At 38.2% G+C, this 23,033-nt stretch overlaps 1 protein-coding gene and 1 long non-coding RNA gene across 2 annotated transcripts in view; both read left to right on the top strand.

Moving 5' to 3' along the window:
* LOC124741120 (mucin-2-like) overlaps positions 1-23,033 on the top strand; it is a 261,502-nt gene that overhangs the window by 125,494 nt on the left and 112,975 nt on the right. Inside the window, exons 14-15 of the mRNA XM_047248654.1 lie at positions 617-766; positions 15,664-15,897. Coding sequence (XP_047104610.1) covers positions 617-766; positions 15,664-15,897 — 384 coding nt within the window. The remainder of the gene's footprint in view (positions 1-616; positions 767-15,663; positions 15,898-23,033) is intronic.
* On the top strand, positions 686-15,878 carry LOC124741105. Its single transcript, XR_007009916.1, has 3 exons — positions 686-766; positions 8,165-8,314; positions 15,748-15,878. It is a non-coding gene; the product is annotated as an uncharacterized LOC124741105 (long non-coding RNA).

Genomic DNA, 23,033 nt, shown 5'->3' with positions numbered 1-23,033 from the left:
TTAAGTTTCTGGAATGTCATTTATTGCAATAAACTTGAGTTTACAAGTGTTGTAGACTGTCACCTGATTATACCAGGTTTCGTGATATTTACATTATCGTGACATTAGTCTGATTGTGGACTCAGTATTACAGATGAATTTCTTCAAGTAGTGTCTCGTAGTAACCATTTTGTAGAGTGAAATGCCCGTACTGAAAAGAGATCGGAGGGACTGTAAGACTGTAACATTATGTGGGTGCATACAACTTAGGTGGAGTGGAATTCAGGCCGTTGGTATAGATTTGATGGTGATAATACCTGAGCTGACCTCTCCAGTAATTCTGTAATTGAGTTTTTGCAAATGTATGTACCTTCTGGCTGCACTTTGTTTTGAACTACATGTTGTATCGTGTTCGGCGACTGCCGTGGGAAGCTCGGGTGGTGCAGCTGATAGTTACTAGCTTACTGGTCATTCATTTGTATTGACGGGAGCCCTGTCCCCATATGTGGCACATGTCGTCCATATAGTTGCCAGTGTGTGGATGGTCCCTCAGCAGTGCTGGCCATAGGGAGGCACCCCCACATCCCCACGAGGAAACGCCAGCCAGCTCACACCCTGCCTCTCTCTGTATGTGCAGCGCACCAGTCGTTACGGAGCTGAGTACCACAACCAGAACCACCACCACCTCCGCCGCTGCCGCCACCTATGCCAGCGCACTTCGCCAGACACCTGCTGCTGCGCAGCCCACGACTACTCAACCTGATAAGGCCACTGTCTCTCAAATGCGGTGAGTTCCCTCAACACACACACACACACACACACACACACAACATTGTAAGGTAGATCAGAAATAAATACTCAAAAGCATCAGAACATACATTCATGGGTGGTATCCTCAGGAATAGATCATAGTATCATGGGAGAGAGGTTAATTAAGAATAGGTTGGTAGAGAAAATAGCTATTGTCAACAGTTCAGTGACTTATTCTCATCAAGATCAGCAAACCAATGCCAGCAATAATTCATGCAATGTCATCCACAGAAAATTTAGTGGCAGGTAGAGTATGAGTGCACTGAATGTGTAACACAATGTCAAATGAGATAATTGTATGTTACTCTAGATGTATTGGAATGATCTAGCAGAGGTCACACATACACACATTTATGAGACCATTTTTGGTTCTCGTCAGGAATGAGGCAGGAAAAACAACCCAATAATTTGCTATAAAGTTTCTGTTAGTAACAAAAATTACACTCTGCAAGCACCAGCCAGAAGCAAACGTCAGCAGAGCCTTAGCTTGTCAGGGAGTGGTCCACCTTGGTTGCCCCACTGCTGTAACAGCCAGTCCCTGTAACCACAGACATGCGAAACAGAAACTCTGCGTCCTGTTGACAATGTGTCTATCTGTGTGAGCAACAGATTTACAGTGCCATGAGCACCCAGAATCCACTGTCATTTGTGGTATGCATTCCTCTGTCTTTCCCTTCAGTTTTTAACCTCAACAACTACCTCTAGTGCCACGGCAGTTATTCCCTGATGCCTTCAAATATAACTTACTATGCTGACCCTCGTACTTGTCACAGTTTTCCACATATCACAATATCCTCACCTGTTCTGCAGAGACGTTCCACAGTTCTGTTATGAGTTCACCTAGTTTAAACATCCTTGTATAGCACCAAATTTGGAATGCTTAGATTCCCCTCTTGTTTTTTTCCATAATCCACGATTAATTTTTATGCAGTACTGTGCTCCAAACATACATTAAGGGACATCCAATACAAATTAAGGCCTATCCTTGGTATTAGTAACTTTGTTTTACAAGGAATCTCCTGCTTTCCCATGCAACATTACTCCTTGTGACAACCACGCTCTGTCCCTCAGTGTAAATTAGCTTCATGTGTAATAGTCACTACAAGCAGTCTACTGCGTGGTCCTTAATTCCGATGTAAACATTGCCACCAATGTTATTTCTGCTACTCAGCAATACTTTCCTCTTTCTTCCATTCATTAATCCTGATTTAGTGTTCATTCAACTATTTCTTACATTCATCAAGTCTGGTGATTCATTCAGACTTCCAGTGAACACAGAAATATCACCAGTGAATTTTATTAAACAAAATCGTTTTCACCTTCAGTTTTAATTAAATTCCTGGAAGTTTCTTCAATTCCACCAATGATTCTTCAGTGTTCATCTGAACATTTGTGGAGACTACCTGCATCTTTATCTTTAATCATCTTTGATTCAGAGTACCAATTCTTGTTGATTATTGCTCATATTCTATGTTATCTGCTGTACCATATACGTACCTTTTAGAGAAAAAAAAATTCACTGTTTCATGCTGTCAAATGTCAGGTAAAGATCTACAAATCCAATAAATATCTCTTGATTTTTCTCACACATTCCTGCCACTATAAGGTTGAAGGTCAAGTTGTCCTCCCTGGATCCATTACTCCAAATTTAGCATCCTCAAACAGATCATAAGCTTTGTCTTCCATTCTTCTGGATATTGTTATTTTTGTCAGTAAGTTGGATTCATGAGCTGTTTGGCTCATTGTGCGTAAGCTATCACACTTACCAGCGCTTGGTCACTTCTGTAGTGTTTGGATGTCTTTTTCTGGCTGTCTGTTGTTATGAATTGTCTCTCATCGATTATATAGACGAACTTGAAAATTCGTTTGATCGCCATTCAATATCAGATTATCTAGAGCCTCATAGAAGTTAAAATTCACATTCCATTCCTGTGTACTTCAGTATCCTATTTATTTACACACTGAATTCACGTAACAACTCTCTTAAAATTTACTTCACTCATTGTCATAACTAAATTGTGATCTGACTGTACATCTGGTCCTGGGTACACCTTAAAATCCAATATCTGATTCTATAATGTGTGTCTGGTTGTGATGTACTCCAGCTGGAAATGTCTTTACCAACTAAAGCTCTGCCTCCCTCCTTAAGAGCTGAAAATGCCAAGATACCGAAGCAGCCATACAAATGTACTAGCAGCAAGTCGGCCATCATGTGGTGGAATGGTGCAGGAGGGCTCCTCCAAAGGGAGTGCTTGTAATGGTAACACCGACCACCATAAATGGCAGTCAGTGATTACATTAAACCTCTATGAGGAATTTTTGAGAAAGTTGTGACCGTGAGATAACCTAATGGGAACAGAACAAACAATCTGTTTGACTGGGATTCACTTCCAAAACACTCCAGCAGAGTATAACTAACACTAAACAGGTGGGTGAGGAACAGATTTTCCCCAGCACAAAAACAAGTTTAATATTACGTATTAATATGTCGCCAGCCTAATTAGGAATTTTTGTCAAACAATGTAATAAAGCTCAAGGCAGTGCTAGGGCTAACCTAACTTTGCTTAACATCTACTAAACTCTTACTTGACATCTGTTCGCACTAGAACACAGTAACCTAACCTTGCAGATAAATGTAGTACTAACTTGGAAGTGAAGACGATGTACCTTGAATGAACTAGATGCAGCAGTTAATACAACTGGTCACCAACACACATGATACTAATAGCATTACTGAACAGCGCAGAGCATGAAATGATTCTGATTTAAATCGGGGTTTATTATGATCATACTCTATAACATCATTGCTTAGTAGAGTTTCTCTATGCCATTACATGAACCAGCTTGCATTAAAATAGCAAACACAGTAAATATTTCTTTCTTGAGCTCAGTTTGAAGCAATTAAACAGAAAGCAAATCTAACTACAGTGGCTCTGGAGGGACCTTTGCTTTGCTTCATTAACCAACTGGCCTAGCACATGAGGGCTATTAAACTTTAATGGTTTGATGAACCATGCTCATTAACAAAACTACTCAAGTGTGTATGGGAAATTGTGAGTATTGTCATGAATAATTATTCATTAAGTGAAGCACAACAAACTATAACTCTTCAAATAACAAGTGTGCTTTGAAAAGCAGTCTTTTAACCTTCTCAAAATATGGTTGACTGTGCAAATGCCAAAAAAAATTTATATTCAAGTTCAAACACCTACTCATAAAATGAACAGTGATAGAGCTTTGTAATTCTGATCAAAGTGCATAATTAATAATCTTTTTTACTTCTATTCAATATTATTATTCTTTTAACTAACAACTTTACTATTTACTGGTACTTTTTTAAGTAAGGCAAATTATTTAAGAAAATGATTGCAGATAGATTGAAAACCACACTGGCAGTGTAGTATTTCTCAAACTATAAAACTGAACTTTAAACACAACTCCACACATCAGAAAGTAATCACAACTATTTCTGAATAGTCTTTTCATGATAAATTAGCACACTCGGAATTAAATTCACTAGGATAGGATTCCTGGTGAGGTTTGTGATTTGGGATAATCACAGGTGCAAGACAGAGCTTTTAGCAATACCACGATTATTATGAAAATCAACCAAATTTCGCAAATACCTGGTCCATTTACAGAGTGCCAAATATAAACATTTTGGTGGAAGGCTGGTGGCACTGGTGGCGTGATTTGCAGTGGCTGTTAACATGGCGGCGATGTAGTCATGGCAGTACTGTTGGCCTCGCCCTGTTATAGGTCTTCTGAATTATATTTTTGCAGGGCCGAAAACCGTGCCATTATACATGGTATCACCAAATGCAGAATCAAAGGTGCATAAGTAACACTCTTAGCTCCTCTGCCTCAAAACTGCAAGAATGAGCCACAATGTTCCGCTACTGCTAGCGAGATATTAACCACAGCACTGCTCAAGCCAGACTCCTTAGCCGTCGCAAGGGACAAGTTGCCGCTTGCGTGAACGACACCTTTTCCATTCTGCCAGGCTACTTCTGTAGCTGCAGGGATTCCCCACATTTTTTACATTCAACCCTGCATTCCCTAACTATGGACCAAGTCATTTACAGTGCATTACATAATAATCATTCCAGTAGTTATTTACATTAACAAGCTTAATTTAAACTTTGTTCCAAAAGTTCACATAACTGAAATATGTATACGTTACCAAAGAATTTCCATTACAGATAAAAGACTCTACATACGACAGATACAGCACTCTACATAATCGACATGATCATTGGTTCAGTAATGAAATAAAATTTCTGGTATAGGAAAGGTTGATGGTGAGCTTCTAATTGTCGGACTATGTTGTTTAACTGAACTCAGCAGAAGCTAAGAGGGTCTTTTCATAGTTGTTTAGTGTTCGGCTGATCAGTGACTCGAACACAGAGCTTAATCATATGAAGCTAGAGCCATTTTAACAGACCATCAAACTTTTAGTCCAGTGCCATTGTTTTGTTGATAGCGGAGGATGCTCCTCACTGGATGAGCGTTTCCTTTTCCTGGAGGTTAATTACAGCCTTTACAAAACATTCTTTTCCTTGTTTACCAATAATCAACTTTCACTAGTGGCCTTACCTACCTAATGTGTACTTTCGACTTGATTTTGTAATCGATGAAATAAAATCACATAATTGTCAGCTGCCTTACTGGAATTATTGTAGCCTATGGAAATTTTTGCAGGAAATGTTTCTCCCACCTGAGCAGCTGTCATCTTCTAAGAGTTTAGGTTGCACCAACACTAGATCATAGAACAAAACTCGGTGACAAGTATCAATCAAACTTCCAGAACGTTCTCCTGGTACCTTTGTTGTATTAATAGCTGCAGTAGTGTGGTATTGTGTCAAGGAAAGTTAATTATTTTCTATTTCTTTATTTTTGTGCTAAGGCATATAATTTTACTGAGAGAAGAGATGCATTTGATTTATAAGTAAGTCAATCATACGCAGTTGCTGTTCTGAGAATGGGTCCATTGTTATTCTCGAAGTGGATTCCTTTTGTTATAATTTCTGAAGAAATTTATTTTTTACTTTGAGGTGGTACTAAGCAGCTTTGTTTATCCAATATAATGTTTTTTTGAAGAGGTCATTCATTATTGTAGTTTCTTCTGTTACTATTAACACAACCGGTCATTGCAAAGACGAGACTTGTCTTCAGTAAACGTAGCTTACGTAGCACAGATAATCCCTCCAGATAAATTCCAGGTGGTAAAAGGAGGCCTAAAAAAAGGATCGTGCAATTGCGTGAGAAAGTCCATAATTTTTTCTATGTGGCGTACTACATTGATGCATATTGCCTAAAAGGGCCACCCATAATTTTACTGAAACAAGTAGATTCATGCATAAGATCATAGAGATTTTGTTTTACATGTTCTCATACAGGTTGCAATAAGTTTAGTTATCAGCCATAATTTTTTATTGGAAGTTATAAATTATTCTTGGAGTGACTTACTGAATGTTGTACTCTTGATGGTCATGAAGATTGTTGTTTAAGCCTTTGAAAATGGTGCACAAAGTATTTTGTGCGTGTATGTGGTAAGTGCGCTGAACAAATCAAATCGGAAAATAATTTTCTAATTTTGAGTTGGTTTGTCTTGATGTGGTGGTTTACCAGTATGGCCCAATTGATTACTGGCAAACGTCATGAAATGTGACCAGTTAACCATCATGCAACACTTTAATTCAATAGCAAATATTGCGGAAGAAAGAAAGAAGTAATTTAGTGTTAAACGTCCTATCGACTGCAAGACCATAAGAGACGAAGCAGAATCTACAGCACTCAAATGTGGGAAAGGAAATAGATAGTGGCATTTCAAGGGAAAGGCCACAGCATTTGCATTGATCAGTTTAAAAAAAAGAAAGGAAAATGTAAACCAGGATGGTTGGATGGACATTTGAGCCATTGGGCCTTAACTTGATAAAATGAAAATGTTTGGTCCTTAGAAAAAAATGTACAATCAGAGGCTAATGAGTCCTCAGAATGTAACAATATGCATCTGGTGTGACAAAGGTCTTTTGTGCTAAGAAATTGTTCCCAGGGATATGTCCATAGTAGTTAGCATCCGTTGTATTTGTGGTTGTCTGCAAATAATTTCATTGTGTCATTTGAAATAGTAATATGTGCTCATCAAACCAAAGGAGAAAAGTAATTTTTATTTTTATCGCCTCTACGTGTCTTTTCAACAATGATGGGTGGTGTTGATTTCAACTGTCAAACAAAACTTTTCGGGCCATCATTTCAAGTTAAGACATGTCACTCGTAGCAACTGGCAAAAAGGAATTCGATAATAAACATTTTCTTGTGTGCAGTCAACAACGATGATGCATGCAGGCAGATTTCCACTCCACACAGAAGTTTCCATTAAGTTATTTCCGTTTCAGACATATGCAAATCGCGCTACAGCTAGTCTAAGCTGATGTTTAATGTGTATTTGTGGTTAGAAAACAATGATAGGTGCTGGATTCAAATCCCAGTGAAGGTACAAAATACTTTCTCAACATTTCAGATTCGCATCTAGCTATATTTGGATATGTAATGTATTATTGCCCTTAGTTAACAATCCTATTACTTGCTGGGTTTGAATCATCTAACACAAAACTTTATGCTATGTCATTTCAACATTTGCACACACATGCTTACATGTGGCCAAAATGATATTTAAGATCTTTCATACTTACTTAAGAGACAATAGTTGCTTAATTGTAATACAAATGTCTTAGTCATGTAATTTAAAGTTGAAACTTAAGTTTCTGGAATGTCATTTATTGCAATAAACTTGAGTTTACAAGTGTTGTAGACTGTCACCTGATTATACCAGGTTTCGTGATATTTACATTATCGTGACATTAGTCTGATTGTGGACTCAGTATTACAGATGAATTTCTTCAAGTAGTGTCTCGTAGTAACCATTTTGTAGAGTGAAATGCCCGTACTGAAAAGAGATCGGAGGGACTGTAAGACTGTAACATTATGTGGGTGCATACAACTTAGGTGGAGTGGAATTCAGGCCGTTGGTATAGATTTGATGGTGATAATACCTGAGCTGACCTCTCCAGTAATTCTGTAATTGAGTTTTTGCAAATGTATGTACCTTCTGGCTGCACTTTGTTTTGAACTACATGTTGTATCGTGTTCGGCGACTGCCGTGGGAAGCACGGGTGGTGCAGCTGATAGTTACTAGCTTACTGGTCATTCATTTGTATTGACGGGAGCCCTGTCCCCATATGTGGCACATGTCGTCCATATAGTTGCCAGTGTGTGGATGGTCCCTCAGCAGTGCTGGCCATAGGGAGGCACCCCCACATCCCCACGAGGAAACACCAGCCAGCTCACACCCTGCCTCTCTCTGTATGTGCAGCGCACCAGTCGTTACGGAGCTGAGTACCACAACCAGAACCACCACCACCTCCGCCGCTGCCGCCACCTCTGCCAGCGCACTTCGCCAGACACCTGCTGCTGCGCAGCCCACGACTACTCAACCTGATAAGGCCACTGTCTCTCAAATGCGGTGAGTTCCCTCAACACACACACACACACACACACACACACACACACACACACACACACACACACACACACACACACAACATTGTAAGGTAGATCAGAAATAAATACTCAAAAGCATCAGAACATACATTCATGGGTGGTATCCTCAGGAATAGATCATAGTATCATGGGAGAGAGGTTAATTAAGAATAGGTTGGTAGAGAAAATAGCTATTGTCAACAGTTCAGTGACTTATTCTCATCAAGATCAGCAAACCAATGCCAGCAATAATTCATGCAATGTCATCCACAGAAAATTTAGTGGCAGGTAGAGTATGAGTGCACTGAATGTGTAACACAATGTCAAATGAGATAATTGTATGTTACTCTAGATGTATTGGAATGATCTAGCAGAGGTCACACATACACACATTTATGAGACCATTTTTGGTTCTCGTCAGGAATGAGGCAGGAAAAACAACCCAATAATTTGCTATAAAGTTTCTGTTAGTAACAAAAATTACACTCTGCAAGCACCAGCCAGAAGCAAACGTCAGCAGAGCCTTAGCTTGTCAGGGAGTGGTCCACCTTGGTTGCCTCACTGCTGTAACAGCCAGTCCCTGTAACCACAGACATGCGAAACAGAAACTCTGCCTCCTGTTGACAATGTGTCTATCTGTGTGAGCAACAGATTTACAGTGCCATGAGCACCCAGAATCCACTGTCATTTGTGGTATGCATTCCTCTGTCTTTCCCTTCAGTTTTTAACCTCAACAACTACCTCTAGTGCCACGGCAGTTATTCCCTGATGCCTTCAAATATAACTTACTATGCTGACCCTCGTACTTGTCACAGTTTTCCACATATCACAATATCCTCACCTGTTCTGCAGAGACGTTCCACAGTTCTGTTATGAGTTCACCTAGTTTAAACATCCTTGTATAGCACCAAATTTGGAATGCTTAGATTCCCCTCTTGTTTTTTTCCATAATCCACGATTAATTTTTATGCAGTACTGTGCTCCAAACATACATTAAGGGACATCCAATACAAATTAAGGCCTATCCTTGGTATTAGTAACTTTGTTTTACAAGGAATCTCCTGCTTTCCCATGCAACATTACTCCTTGTGACAACCACGCTCTGTCCCTCAGTGTAAATTAGCTTCATGTGTAATAGTCACTACAAGCAGTCTACTGCGTGGTCCTTAATTCCGATGTAAACATTGCCACCAATGTTATTTCTGCTACTCAGCAATACTTTCCTCTTTCTTCCATTCATTAATCCTGATTTAGTGTTCATTCAACTATTTCTTACATTCATCAACTCTGGTGATTCATTCAGACTTTCAGTGAACACAGAAATATCACCAGTGAATTTTATTAAACAAAATCGTTTTCACCTTCAGTTTTAATTAAATTCCTGGAAGTTTCTTCAATTCCACCAATGATTCTTCTGTGTTCATCTGAACATTTGTGGAGACTACCTGCATCTTTATCTTTAATCATCTTTGATTCAGAGTACCAATTCTTGTTGATTATTGCTCATATTCTATGTTATCTGCTGTACCATATACGTACCTTTTAGAGAAAAAAAAATTCACTGTTTCATGCTGTCAAATGTCAGGTAAAAATCTACAAATCCAATAAATATCTCTTGATTTTTCTCACACATTCCTGCCACTATAAGGTTGAAGGTCAAGTTGTCGTCCCTGGATCCATTACTCCAAATTTAGCATCCTCAAACAGATCATAAGCTTTGTCTTCCATTCTTCTGGATATTGTTATTTTTGTCAGTAAGTTGGATTCATGAGCTGTTTGGCTCATTGTGCGTAAGCTATCACACTTACCAGCGCTTGGTCACTTCTGTAGTGTTTGGATGTCTTTTTCTGGCTGTCTGTTGTTATGAATTGTCTCTCATCGATTATATAGACGAACTTGAAAATTCGTTTGATCGCCATTCAATATCAGATTATCTAGAGCCTCATAGAAGTTAAAATTCACATTCCATTCCTGTGTACTTCAGTATCCTATTTATTTACACACTGAATTCACGTAACAACTCTCTTAAAATTTACTTCACTCATTGTCATAACTAAATTGTGATCTGACTGTACATCTGGTCCTGGGTACACCTTAAAATCCAATATCTGATTCTATAATGTGTGTCTGGTTGTGATGTACTCCAGCTGGAAATGTCTTTACCAACTAAAGCTCTGCCTCCCTCCTTAAGAGCTGAAAATGCCAAGATACCGAAGCAGCCATACAAATGTACTAGCAGCAAGTCAGCCATCATGTGGTGGAATGGTGCAGGAGGGCTCCTCCAAAGGGAGTGCTTGTAATGGTAACACCGACCACCATAAATGGCAGTCAGTGATTACATTAAACCTCTATGAGGAATTTTTGAGAAAGTTGTGACCGTGAGATAACCTAATGGGAACAGAACAAACAATCTGTTTGACTGGGATTCACTTCCAAAACACTCCAGCAGAGTATAACTAACACTAAACAGGTGGGTGAGGAACAGATTTTCCCCAGCACAAAAACAAGTTTAATATTACGTATTAATATGTCGCCAGCCTAATTAGGAATTTTTGTCAAACAATGTAATAAAGCTCAAGGCAGTGCTAGGGCTAACCTAACTTTGCTTAACATCTACTAAACTCTTACTTGACATCTGTTCGCACTAGAACACAGTAACCTAACCTTGCAGATAAATGTAGTACTAACTTGGAAGTGAAGACGATGTACCTTGAATGAACTAGATGCAGCAGTTAATACAACTGGTCACCAACACACATGATACTAATAGCATTACTGAACAGCGCAGAGCATGAAATGATTCTGATTTAAATCGGGGTTTATTATGATCATACTCTATAACATCATTGCTTAGTAGAGTTTCTCTATGCCATTACATGAACCAGCTTGCATTAAAATAGCAAACACAGTAAATATTTCTTTCTTGAGCTCAGTTTGAAGCAATTAAACAGAAAGCAAATCTAACTACAGTGGCTCTGGAGGGACCTTTGCTTTGCTTCATTAACCAACTGGCCTAGCACATGAGGGCTATTAAACTTTAATGGTTTGATGAACCATGCTCATTAACAAAACTACTCAAGTGTGTATGGGGAATTGTGAGTATTGTCATGAATAATTATTCATTAAGTGAAGCACAACAAACTATAACTCTTCAAATAACAAGTGTGCTTTGAAAAGCAGTCTTTTAACCTTCTCAAAATATGGTTGACTGTGCAAATGCCAAAAAAATTTTATATTCAAGTTCAAACACCTACTCATAAAATGAACAGTGATAGAGCTTTGTAATTCTGATCAAAGTGCATAATTAATAATCTTTTTTACTTCTATTCAATATTATTATTCTTTTAACTAACAACTTTACTATTTACTGGTACTTTTTTAAGTAAGGCAAATTATTTAAGAAAATGATTGCAGATAGATTGAAAACCACACTGGCAGTGTAGTATTTCTCAAACTATAAAACTGAACTTTAAACACAACTCCACACATCAGAAAGTAATCACAACTATTTCTGAATAGTCTTTTCATGATAAATTAGCACACTCGGAATTAAATTCACTAGGATAGGATTCCTGGTGAGGTTTGTGATTTGGGATAATCACAGGTGCAAGACAGAGCTTTTAGCAATACCACGATTATTATGAAAATCAACCAAATTTCGCAAATACCTGGTCCATTTACAGAGTGCCAAATATAAACATTTTGGTGGAAGGCTGGTGGCACTGGTGGCGTGATTTGCAGTGGCTGTTAACATGGCGGCGATGTAGTCATGGCAGTACTGTTGGCCTCGCCCTGTTATAGGTCTTCTGAATTATATTTTTGCAGGGCCGAAAACCGTGCCATTATACATGGTATCACCAAATGCAGAATCAAAGGTGCATAAGTAACACTCTTAGCTCCTCTGCCTCAAAACTGCAAGAATGAGCCACAATGTTCCGCTACTGCTAGCGAGATATTAACCACAGCACTGCTCAAGCCAGACTCCTTAGCCGTCGCAAGGGACAAGTTGCCGCTTGCGTGAACGACACCTTTTCCATTCTGCCAGGCTACTTCTGTAGCTGCAGGGATTCCCCACATTTTTTACATTCAACCCTGCATTCCCTAACTATGGACCAAGTCATTTACAGTGCATTACATAATAATCATTCCAGTAGTTATTTACATTAACAAGCTTAATTTAAACTTTGTTCCAAAAGTTCACATAACTGAAATATGTATACGTTACCAAAGAATTTCCATTACAGATAAAAGACTCTACATACGACAGATACAGCACTCTACATAATCGACATGATCATTGGTTCAGTAATGAAATAAAATTTCTGGTATAGGAAAGGTTGATGGTGAGCTTCTAATTGTCGGACTATGTTGTTTAACTGAACTCAGCAGAAGCTAAGAGGGTCTTTTCATAGTTGTTTAGTGTTCGGCTGATCAGTGACTCGAACACAGAGCTTAATCATATGAAGCTAGAGCCATTTTAACAGACCATCAAACTTTTAGTCCAGTGCCATTGTTTTGTTGATAGCGGAGGATGCTCCTCACTGGATGAGCGTTTCCTTTTCCTGGAGGTTAATTACAGCCTTTACAAAACATTCTTTTCCTTGTTTACCAATAATCAACTTTCACTAGTGGCCTTACCTACCTAATGTGTACTTTCGACTTGATTTTGTAATCGATGAAATAAAATCACATAATTGTCAGCTGCCTTACTGGAATTATTGTAGCCTATGGAAATTTTTGCAGGAAATGTTTCTCCCACCTGAGCAGCTGTCATCTTCTAAGAGTTTAGGTTGCACCAACACTAGATCATAGAACAAAACTCGGTGACAAGTATCAATCAAACTTCCAGAACGTTCTCCTGGTACCTTTGTTGTATTAATAGCTGCAGTAGTGTGGTATTGTGTCAAGGAAAGTTAATTATTTTCTATTTCTTTATTTTTGTGCTAAGGCATATAATTTTACTGAGAGAAGAGATGCATTTGATTTATAAGTAAGTCAATCATACGCAGTTGCTGTTCTGAGAATGGGTCCATTGTTATTCTCGAAGTGGATTCCTTTTGTTATAATTTCTGAAGAAATTTATTTTTTACTTTGAGGTGGTACTAAGCAGCTTTGTTTATCCAATATAATGTTTTTTTGAAGAGGTCATTCATTATTGTAGTTTCTTCTGTTACTATTAACACAACCGGTCATTGCAAAGACGAGACTTGTCTTCAGTAAACGTAGCTTACGTAGCACAGATAATCCCTCCAGATAAATTCCAGGTGGTAAAAGGAGGCCTAAAAAAGTATCGTGCAATTGCGTGAGAAAGTCCATAATTTTTTCTATGTGGCGTACTACATTGATGCATATTGCCTAAAAGGGCCACCCATAATTTTACTGAAACAAGTAGATTCATGCATAAGATCATAGAGATTTTGTTTTACATGTTCTCATACAGGTTGCAATAAGTTTAGTTATCAGCCATAATTTTTTATTGGAAGTTATAAATTATTCTTGGAGTGACTTACTGAATGTTGTACTCTTGATGGTCATGAAGATTGTTGTTTAAGCCTTTGAAAATGGTGCACAAAGTATTTTGTGCGTGTATGTGGTAAGTGCGCTGAACAAATCAAATCGGAAAATAATTTTCTAATTTTGAGTTGGTTTGTCTTGATGTGGTGGTTTACCAGTATGGCCCAATTGATTACTGGCAAACGTCATGAAATGTGACCAGTTAACCATCATGCAACACTTTAATTCAATAGCAAATATTGCGGAAGAAAGAAAGAAGTAATTTAGTGTTAAACGTCCTATCGACTGCAAGACCATAAGAGACGAAGCAGAATCTACAGCACTCAAATGTGGGAAAGGAAATAGATAGTGGCATTTCAAGGGAAAGGCCACAGCATTTGCATTGATCAGTTTAAAAAAAAGAAAGGAAAATGTAAACCAGGATGGTTGGGTGGACATTTGACCCATTGGGCCTTAACTTGATAAAATGAAAATGTTTGGTCCTTAGAAAAAAATGTACAATCAGAGGCTAATGAGTCCTCAGAATGTAACAATATGCATCTGGTGTGACAAAGGTCTTTTGTGCTAAGAAATTGTTTCCAGGGATATGTCCATAGTAGTTAGCATCCGTTGTATTTGTGGTTGTCTGCAAATAATTTCATTGTGTCATTTGAAATAGTAATATGTGCTCATCAAACCAAAGGAGAAAAGTAATTTTTATTTTTATCGCCTCTACGTGTCTTTTCAACAATGATGGGTGGTGTTGATTTCAACTGTCACACAAAACTTTTCGGGCCATCATTTCAAGTTAAGACATGTCACTCGTAGCAACTGGCAAAAAGGAATTCGATAATAAACATTTTCTTGTGTGCAGTCAACAACGATGATGCATGCAGGCAGATTTCCACTCCACACAGAAGTTTCCATTAAGTTATTTCCGTTTCAGACATATGCAAATCTCGCTACAGCTAGTCTAAGCAGATGTTTAATGTGTATTTGTGGTTAGAAAACAATGATAGGTGCTGGATTCAAATCCCAGTGAAGGTACAAAATACTTTCTCAACATTTCAGATTCGCATCTAGCTATATTTGGATATGTAATGTATTATTGCCCTTAGTTAACAATCCTATTACTTGCTGGGTTTGAATCATCTAACACAAAACTTTATGCTATGTCATTTCAACATTTGCACACACATGCTTACATGTGGCCAAAATGATATTTAAGATCTTTCATACTTACTTAAGAGACAATAGTTGCTTAATTGTAATACAAATGTCTTAGTCATGTAATTTAAAGTTGAAACTTAAGTTTCTGGAATGTCATTTATTGCAATAAACTTGAGTTTACAATTGTTGTAGACTGTCACCTGATTATACCAGGTTTCGTGATATTTACATTATCGTGACATTAGTCTGATTGTGGACTCAGTATTACAGATGAATTTCTTCAAGTAGTGTCTCGTAGTAACCATTTTGTAGAGTGAAATGCCCGTACTGAAAAGAGATCGGAGGGACTGTAAGACTGTAACATTATGTGGGTGCATACAACTTAGGTGGAGTGGAATTCAGGCCGTTGGTATAGATTTGATGGTGATAATACCTGAGCTGACCTCTCCAGTAATTCTGTAATTGAGTTTTTGCAAATGTATGTACCTTCTGGCTGCACTTTGTTTTGAACTACATGTTGTATCGTGTTCGGCGACTGCCGTGGGAAGCTCGGGTGGTGCAGCTGATAGTTACTAGCTTACTGGTCATTCATTTGTATTGACGGGAGCCCTGTCCCCATATGTGGCACATGTCGTCCATATAGTTGCCAGTGTGTGGATGGTCCCTCAGCAGTGCTGGCCATAGGGAGGCACCCCCACATCCCCACGAGGAAACGCCAGCCAGCTCACACCCTGCCTCTCTCTGTATGTGCAGCGCACCAGTCGTTACGGAGCTGAGTACCACAACCAGAACCACCACCACCTCCGCCGCTGCCGCCACCTCTGCCAGCGCACTTCGCCAGACACCTGCTGCTGCGCAGCCCACGACTACTCAACCTGATAAGGTCACTGTCTCTCAAATGCGGTGAGTTCCCTCAACACACACACACACACACACACACACACACACAACATTGTAAGGTAGATCAGAAATAAATACTCAAAAGCATCAGAACATACATTCATGGGTGGTATCCTCAGGAATAGATCATAGTATCATGGGAGAGAGGTTAATTAAGAATAGGTTGGTAGAGAAAATAGCTATTGTCAACAGTTCAGTGACTTATTCTCATCAAGATCAGCAAACCAATGCCAGCAATAATTCATGCAATGTCATCCACAGAAAATTTAGTGGCAGGTAGAGTATGAGTGCACTGAATGTGTAACACAATGTCAAATGAGATAATTGTATGTTACTCTAGATGTATTGGAATGATCTAGCAGAGGTCACACATACACACATTTATGAGACCATTTTTGGTTCTCGTCAGGAATGAGGCAGGAAAAACAACCCAATAATTTGCTATAAAGTTTCTGTTAGTAACAAAAATTACACTCTGCAAGCACCAGCCAGAAGCAAACGTCAGCAGAGCCTTAGCTTGTCAGGGAGTGGTCCACCTTGGTTGCCCCACTGCTGTAACAGCCAGTCCCTGTAACCACAGACATGCGAAACAGAAACTCTGCCTCCTGTTGACAATGTGTCTATCTGTGTGAGCAACAGATTTACAGTGCCATGAGCACCCAGAATCCACTGTCATTTGTGGTATGCATTCCTCTGTCTTTCCCTTCAGTTTTTAACCTCAACAACTACCTCTAGTGCCACGGCAGTTATTCCCTGATGCCTTCAAATATAACTTACTATGCTGACCCTCGTACTTGTCACAGTTTTCCACATATCACAATATCCTCACCTGTTCTGCAGAGACGTTCCACAGTTCTGTTATGAGTTCACCTAGTTTAAACATCCTTGTATAGCACCAAATTTGGAATGCTTAGATTCCCCTCTTGTTTTTTTCCATAATCCACGATTAATTTTTATGCAGTACTGTGCTCCAAACATACATTAAGGGACATCCAATACAAATTAAGGCCTATCCTTGGTATTAGTAACTTTGTTTTACAAGGAATCTCCTGCTTTCCCATGCAACATTACTCCTTGTGACAACCACGCTCTGTCCCTCAGTGTAAATTAGCTTCATGTGTAATAGTCACTACAAGCAGTCTACTGCGTGGTCCTTAATTCCGATGTAAACATTGCCACCAATGTTATTTCTGCTACTCAGCAATACTTTCCTCTTTCTTCCATTCATTAATCCTGATTTAGTGTTCATTCAACTATTTCTTACATTCATCAAGTCTGGTGATTCATTCAGACTTCCAGTGAACACAGAAATATCACCAGTGAATTTTATTAAACAAAATCGTTTTCACCTTCAGTTTTAATTAAATTCCTGGAAGTTTCTTCAATTCCACCAATGATTCTTCAGTGTTCATCTGAACATTTGTGGAGACTACCTGCATCTTTATCTTTAATCATCTTTGATTCAGAGTACCAATTCTTGTTGATTATTGCTCATATTCTATGTTATCTGCTGTACCATATACGTACCTTTTAGAGAAAAAAAAATTCACTGTTTCATGCTGTCAAATGTCAGGTAAAGATCTACAAATCCAATAAATATCTCTTGATTTTTCTCACACATTCCTGCCACTATAAGGTTGAAGGTCAAGTTGTCCTCCCTGGATCCATTACTCCAAATTTAGCATCCTCAAACAGATCATAAGCTTTGTCTTCCATTCTTCTGGATATTGTTATTTTTGTCAGTAAGTTGGATTCATGAGCTGTTTGGCTCATTGTGCGTAAGCTATCACACTTACCAGCGCTTGGTCACTTCTGTAGTGTTTGGATGTCTTTTTCTGGCTGTCTGTTGTTATGAATTGTCTCTCATCGATTATATAGACGAACTTGAAAATTCGTTTGATCGCCATTCAATATCAGATTATCTAGAGCCTCATAGAAGTTAAAATTCACATTCCATTCCTGTGTACTTCAGTATCCTATTTATTTACACACTGAATTCACGTAACAACTCTCTTAAAATTTACTTCACTCATTGTCATAACTAAATTGTGATCTGACTGTACATCTGGTCCTGGGTACACCTTAAAATCCAATATCTGATTCTATAATGTGTGTCTGGTTGTGATGTACTCCAGCTGGAAATGTCTTTACCAACTAAAGCTCTGCCTCCCTCCTTAAGAGCTGAAAATGCCAAGATACCGAAGCAGCCATACAAATGTACTAGCAGCAAGTCGGCCATCATGTGGTGGAATGGTGCAGGAGGGCTCCTCCAAAGGGAGTGCTTGTAATGGTAACACCGACCACCATAAATGGCAGTCAGTGATTACATTAAACCTCTATGAGGAATTTTTGAGAAAGTTGTGACCGTGAGATAACCTAATGGGAACAGAACAAACAATCTGTTTGACTGGGATTCACTTCCAAAACACTCCAGCAGAGTATAACTAACACTAAACAGGTGGGTGAGGAACAGATTTTCCCCAGCACAAAAACAAGTTTAATATTACGTATTAATATGTCGCCAGCCTAATTAGGAATTTTTGTCAAACAATGTAATAAAGCTCAAGGCAGTGCTAGGGCTAACCTAACTTTGCTTAACATCTACTAAACTCTTACTTGACATCTGTTCGCACTAGAACACAGTAACCTAACCTTGCAGATAAATGTAGTACTAACTTGGAAGTGAAGACGATGTACCTTGAATGAACTAGATGCAGCAGTTAATACAACTGGTCACCAACACACATGATACTAATAGCATTACTGAACAGCGCAGAGCATGAAATGATTCTGATTTAAATCGGGGTTTATTATGATCATACTCTATAACATCATTGCTTAGTAGAGTTTCTCTATGCCATTACATGAACCAGCTTGCATTAAAATAGCAAACACAGTAAATATTTCTTTCTTGAGCTCAGTTTGAAGCAATTAAACAGAAAGCAAATCTAACTACAGTGGCTCTGGAGGGACCTTTGCTTTGCTTCATTAACCAACTGGCCTAGCACATGAGGGCTATTAAACTTTAATGGTTTGATGAACCATGCTCATTAACAAAACTACTCAAGTGTGTATGGGAAATTGTGAGTATTGTCATGAATAATTATTCATTAAGTGAAGCACAACAAACTATAACTCTTCAAATAACAAGTGTGCTTTGAAAAGCAGTCTTTTAACCTTCTCAAAATATGGTTGACTGTGCAAATGCCAAAAAAAATTTATATTCAAGTTCAAACACCTACTCATAAAATGAACAGTGATAGAGCTTTGTAATTCTGATCAAAGTGCATAATTAATAATCTTTTTTACTTCTATTCAATATTATTATTCTTTTAACTAACAACTTTACTATTTACTGGTACTTTTTTAAGTAAGGCAAATTATTTAAGAAAATGGTTGCAGATAGATTGAAAACCACACTGGCAGTGTAGTATTTCTCAAACTATAAAACTGAACTTTAAACACAACTCCACACATCAGAAAGTAATCACAACTATTTCTGAATAGTCTTTTCATGATAAATTAGCACACTCGGAATTAAATTCACTAGGATAGGATTCCTGGTGAGGTTTGTGATTTGGGATAATCACAGGTGCAAGACAGAGCTTTTAGCAATACCACGATTATTATGAAAATCAACCAAATTTCGCAAATACCTGGTCCATTTACAGAGTGCCAAATATAAACATTTTGGTGGAAGGCTGGTGGCACTGGTGGCGTGATTTGCAGTGGCTGTTAACATGGCGGCGATGTAGTCATGGCAGTACTGTTGGCCTCGCCCTGTTATAGGTCTTCTGAATTATATTTTTGCAGGGCCGAAAACCGTGCCATTATACATGGTATCACCAAATGCAGAATCAAAGGTGCATAAGTAACACTCTTAGCTCCTCTGCCTCAAAACTGCAAGAATGAGCCACAATGTTCCGCTACTGCTAGCGAGATATTAACCACAGCACTGCTCAAGCCAGACTCCTTAGCCGTCGCAAGGGACAAGTTGCCGCTTGCGTGAACGACACCTTTTCCATTCTGCCAGGCTACTTCTGTAGCTGCAGGGATTCCCCACATTTTTTACATTCAACCCTGCATTCCCTAACTATGGACCAAGTCATTTACAGTGCATTACATAATAATCATTCCAGTAGTTATTTACATTAACAAGCTTAATTTAAACTTTGTTCCAAAAGTTCACATAACTGAAATATGTATACGTTACCAAAGAATTTCCATTACAGATAAAAGACTCTACATACGACAGATACAGCACTCTACATAATCGACATGATCATTGGTTCAGTAATGAAATAAAATTTCTGGTATAGGAAAGGTTGATGGTGAGCTTCTAATTGTCGGACTATGTTGTTTAACTGAACTCAGCAGAAGCTAAGAGGGTCTTTTCATAGTTGTTTAGTGTTCGGCTGATCAGTGACTCGAACACAGAGCTTAATCATATGAAGCTAGAGCCATTTTAACAGACCATCAAACTTTTAGTCCAGTGCCATTGTTTTGTTGATAGCGGAGGATGCTCCTCACTGGATGAGCGTTTCCTTTTCCTGGAGGTTAATTACAGCCTTTACAAAACATTCTTTTCCTTGTTTACCAATAATCAACTTTCACTAGTGGCCTTACCTACCTAATGTGTACTTTCGACTTGATTTTGTAATCGATGAAATAAAATCACATAATTGTCAGCTGCCTTACTGGAATTATTGTAGCCTATGGAAATTTTTGCAGGAAATGTTTCTCCCACCTGAGCAGCTGTCATCTTCTAAGAGTTTAGGTTGCACCAACACTAGATCATAGAACAAAACTCGGTGACAAGTATCAATCAAACTTCCAGAACGTTCTCCTGGTACCTTTGTTGTATTAATAGCTGCAGTAGTGTGGTATTGTGTCAAGGAAAGTTAATTATTTTCTATTTCTTTATTTTTATGCTAAGGCATATAATTTTACTGAGAGAAGAGATGCATTTGATTTATAAGTAAGTCAATCATACGCAGTTGCTGTTCTGAGAATGGGTCCATTGTTATTCTCGAAGTGGATTCCTTTTGTTATAATTTCTGAAGAAATTTATTTTTTACTTTGAGGTGGTACTAAGCAGCTTTGTTTATCCAATATAATGTTTTTTTGAAGAGGTCATTCATTATTGTAGTTTCTTCTGTTACTATTAACACAACCGGTCATTGCAAAGACGAGACTTGTCTTCAGTAAACGTAGCTTACGTAGCACAGATAATCCCTCCAGATAAATTCCAGGTGGTAAAAGGAGGCCTAAAAAAAGGATCGTGCAATTGCGTGAGAAAGTCCATAATTTTTTCTATGTGGCGTACTACATTGATGCATATTGCCTAAAAGGGCCACCCATAATTTTACTGAAACAAGTAGATTCATGCATAAGATCATAGAGATTTTGTTTTACATGTTCTCATACAGGTTGCAATAAGTTTAGTTATCAGCCATAATTTTTTATTGGAAGTTATAAATTATTCTTGGAGTGACTTACTGAATGTTGTACTCTTGATGGTCATGAAGATTGTTGTTTAAGCCTTTGAAAATGGTGCACAAAGTATTTTGTGCGTGTATGTGGTAAGTGCGCTGAACAAATCAAATCGGAAAATAATTTTCTAATTTTGAGTTGGTTTGTCTTGATGTGGTGGTTTACCAGTATGGCCCAATTGATTACTGGCAAACGTCATGAAATGTGACCAGTTAACCATCATGCAACACTTTAATTCAATAGCAAATATTGCGGAAGAAAGAAAGAAGTAATTTAGTGTTAAACGTCCTATCGACTGCAAGACCATAAGAGACGAAGCAGAATCTACAGCACTCAAATGTGGGAAAGGAAATAGATAGTGGCATTTCAAGGGAAAGGCCACAGCATTTGCATTGATCAGTTTAAAAAAAAGAAAGGAAAATGTAAACCAGGATGGTTGGATGGACATTTGAGCCATTGGGCCTTAACTTGATAAAATGAAAATGTTTGGTCCTTAGAAAAAAATGTACAATCAGAGGCTAATGAGTCCTCAGAATGTAACAATATGCATCTGGTGTGACAAAGGTCTTTTGTGCTAAGAAATTGTTCCCAGGGATATGTCCATAGTAGTTAGCATCCGTTGTATTTGTGGTTGTCTGCAAATAATTTCATTGTGTCATTTGAAATAGTAATATGTGCTCATCAAACCAAAGGAGAAAAGTAATTTTTATTTTTATCGCCTCTACGTGTCTTTTCAACAATGATGGGTGGTGTTGATTTCAACTGTCAAACAAAACTTTTCGGGCCATCATTTCAAGTTAAGACATGTCACTCGTAGCAACTGGCAAAAAGGAATTCGATAATAAACATTTTCTTGTGTGCAGTCAACAACGATGATGCATGCAGGCAGATTTCCACTCCACACAGAAGTTTCCATTAAGTTATTTCCGTTTCAGACATATGCAAATCGCGCTACAGCTAGTCTAAGCTGATGTTTAATGTGTATTTGTGGTTAGAAAACAATGATAGGTGCTGGATTCAAATCCCAGTGAAGGTACAAAATACTTTCTCAACATTTCAGATTCGCATCTAGCTATATTTGGATATGTAATGTATTATTGCCCTTAGTTAACAATCCTATTACTTGCTGGGTTTGAATCATCTAACACAAAACTTTATGCTATGTCATTTCAACATTTGCACACACATGCTTACATGTGGCCAAAATGATATTTAAGATCTTTCATACTTACTTAAGAGACAATAGTTGCTTAATTGTAATACAAATGTCTTAGTCATGTAATTTAAAGTTGAAACTTAAGTTTCTGGAATGTCATTTATTGCAATAAACTTGAGTTTACAAGTGTTGTAGACTGTCACCTGATTATACCAGGTTTCGTGATATTTACATTATCGTGACATTAGTCTGATTGTGGACTCAGTATTACAGATGAATTTCTTCAAGTAGTGTCTCGTAGTAACCATTTTGTAGAGTGAAATGCCCGTACTGAAAAGAGATCGGAGGGACTGTAAGACTGTAACATTATGTGGGTGCATACAACTTAGGTGGAGTGGAATTCAGGCCGTTGGTATAGATTTGATGGTGATAATACCTGAGCTGACCTCTCCAGTAATTCTGTAATTGAGTTTTTGCAAATGTATGTACC

Source organism: Schistocerca piceifrons, unplaced genomic scaffold (genome assembly GCF_021461385.2).
Source record: "Schistocerca piceifrons isolate TAMUIC-IGC-003096 unplaced genomic scaffold, iqSchPice1.1 HiC_scaffold_1870, whole genome shotgun sequence".
NCBI classification, from domain to species: domain Eukaryota; kingdom Metazoa; phylum Arthropoda; class Insecta; order Orthoptera; family Acrididae; genus Schistocerca; species Schistocerca piceifrons.
Note: the sequence above shows the minus strand (reverse complement) of the source record. Positions and strands in the feature narration are given on the sequence as shown.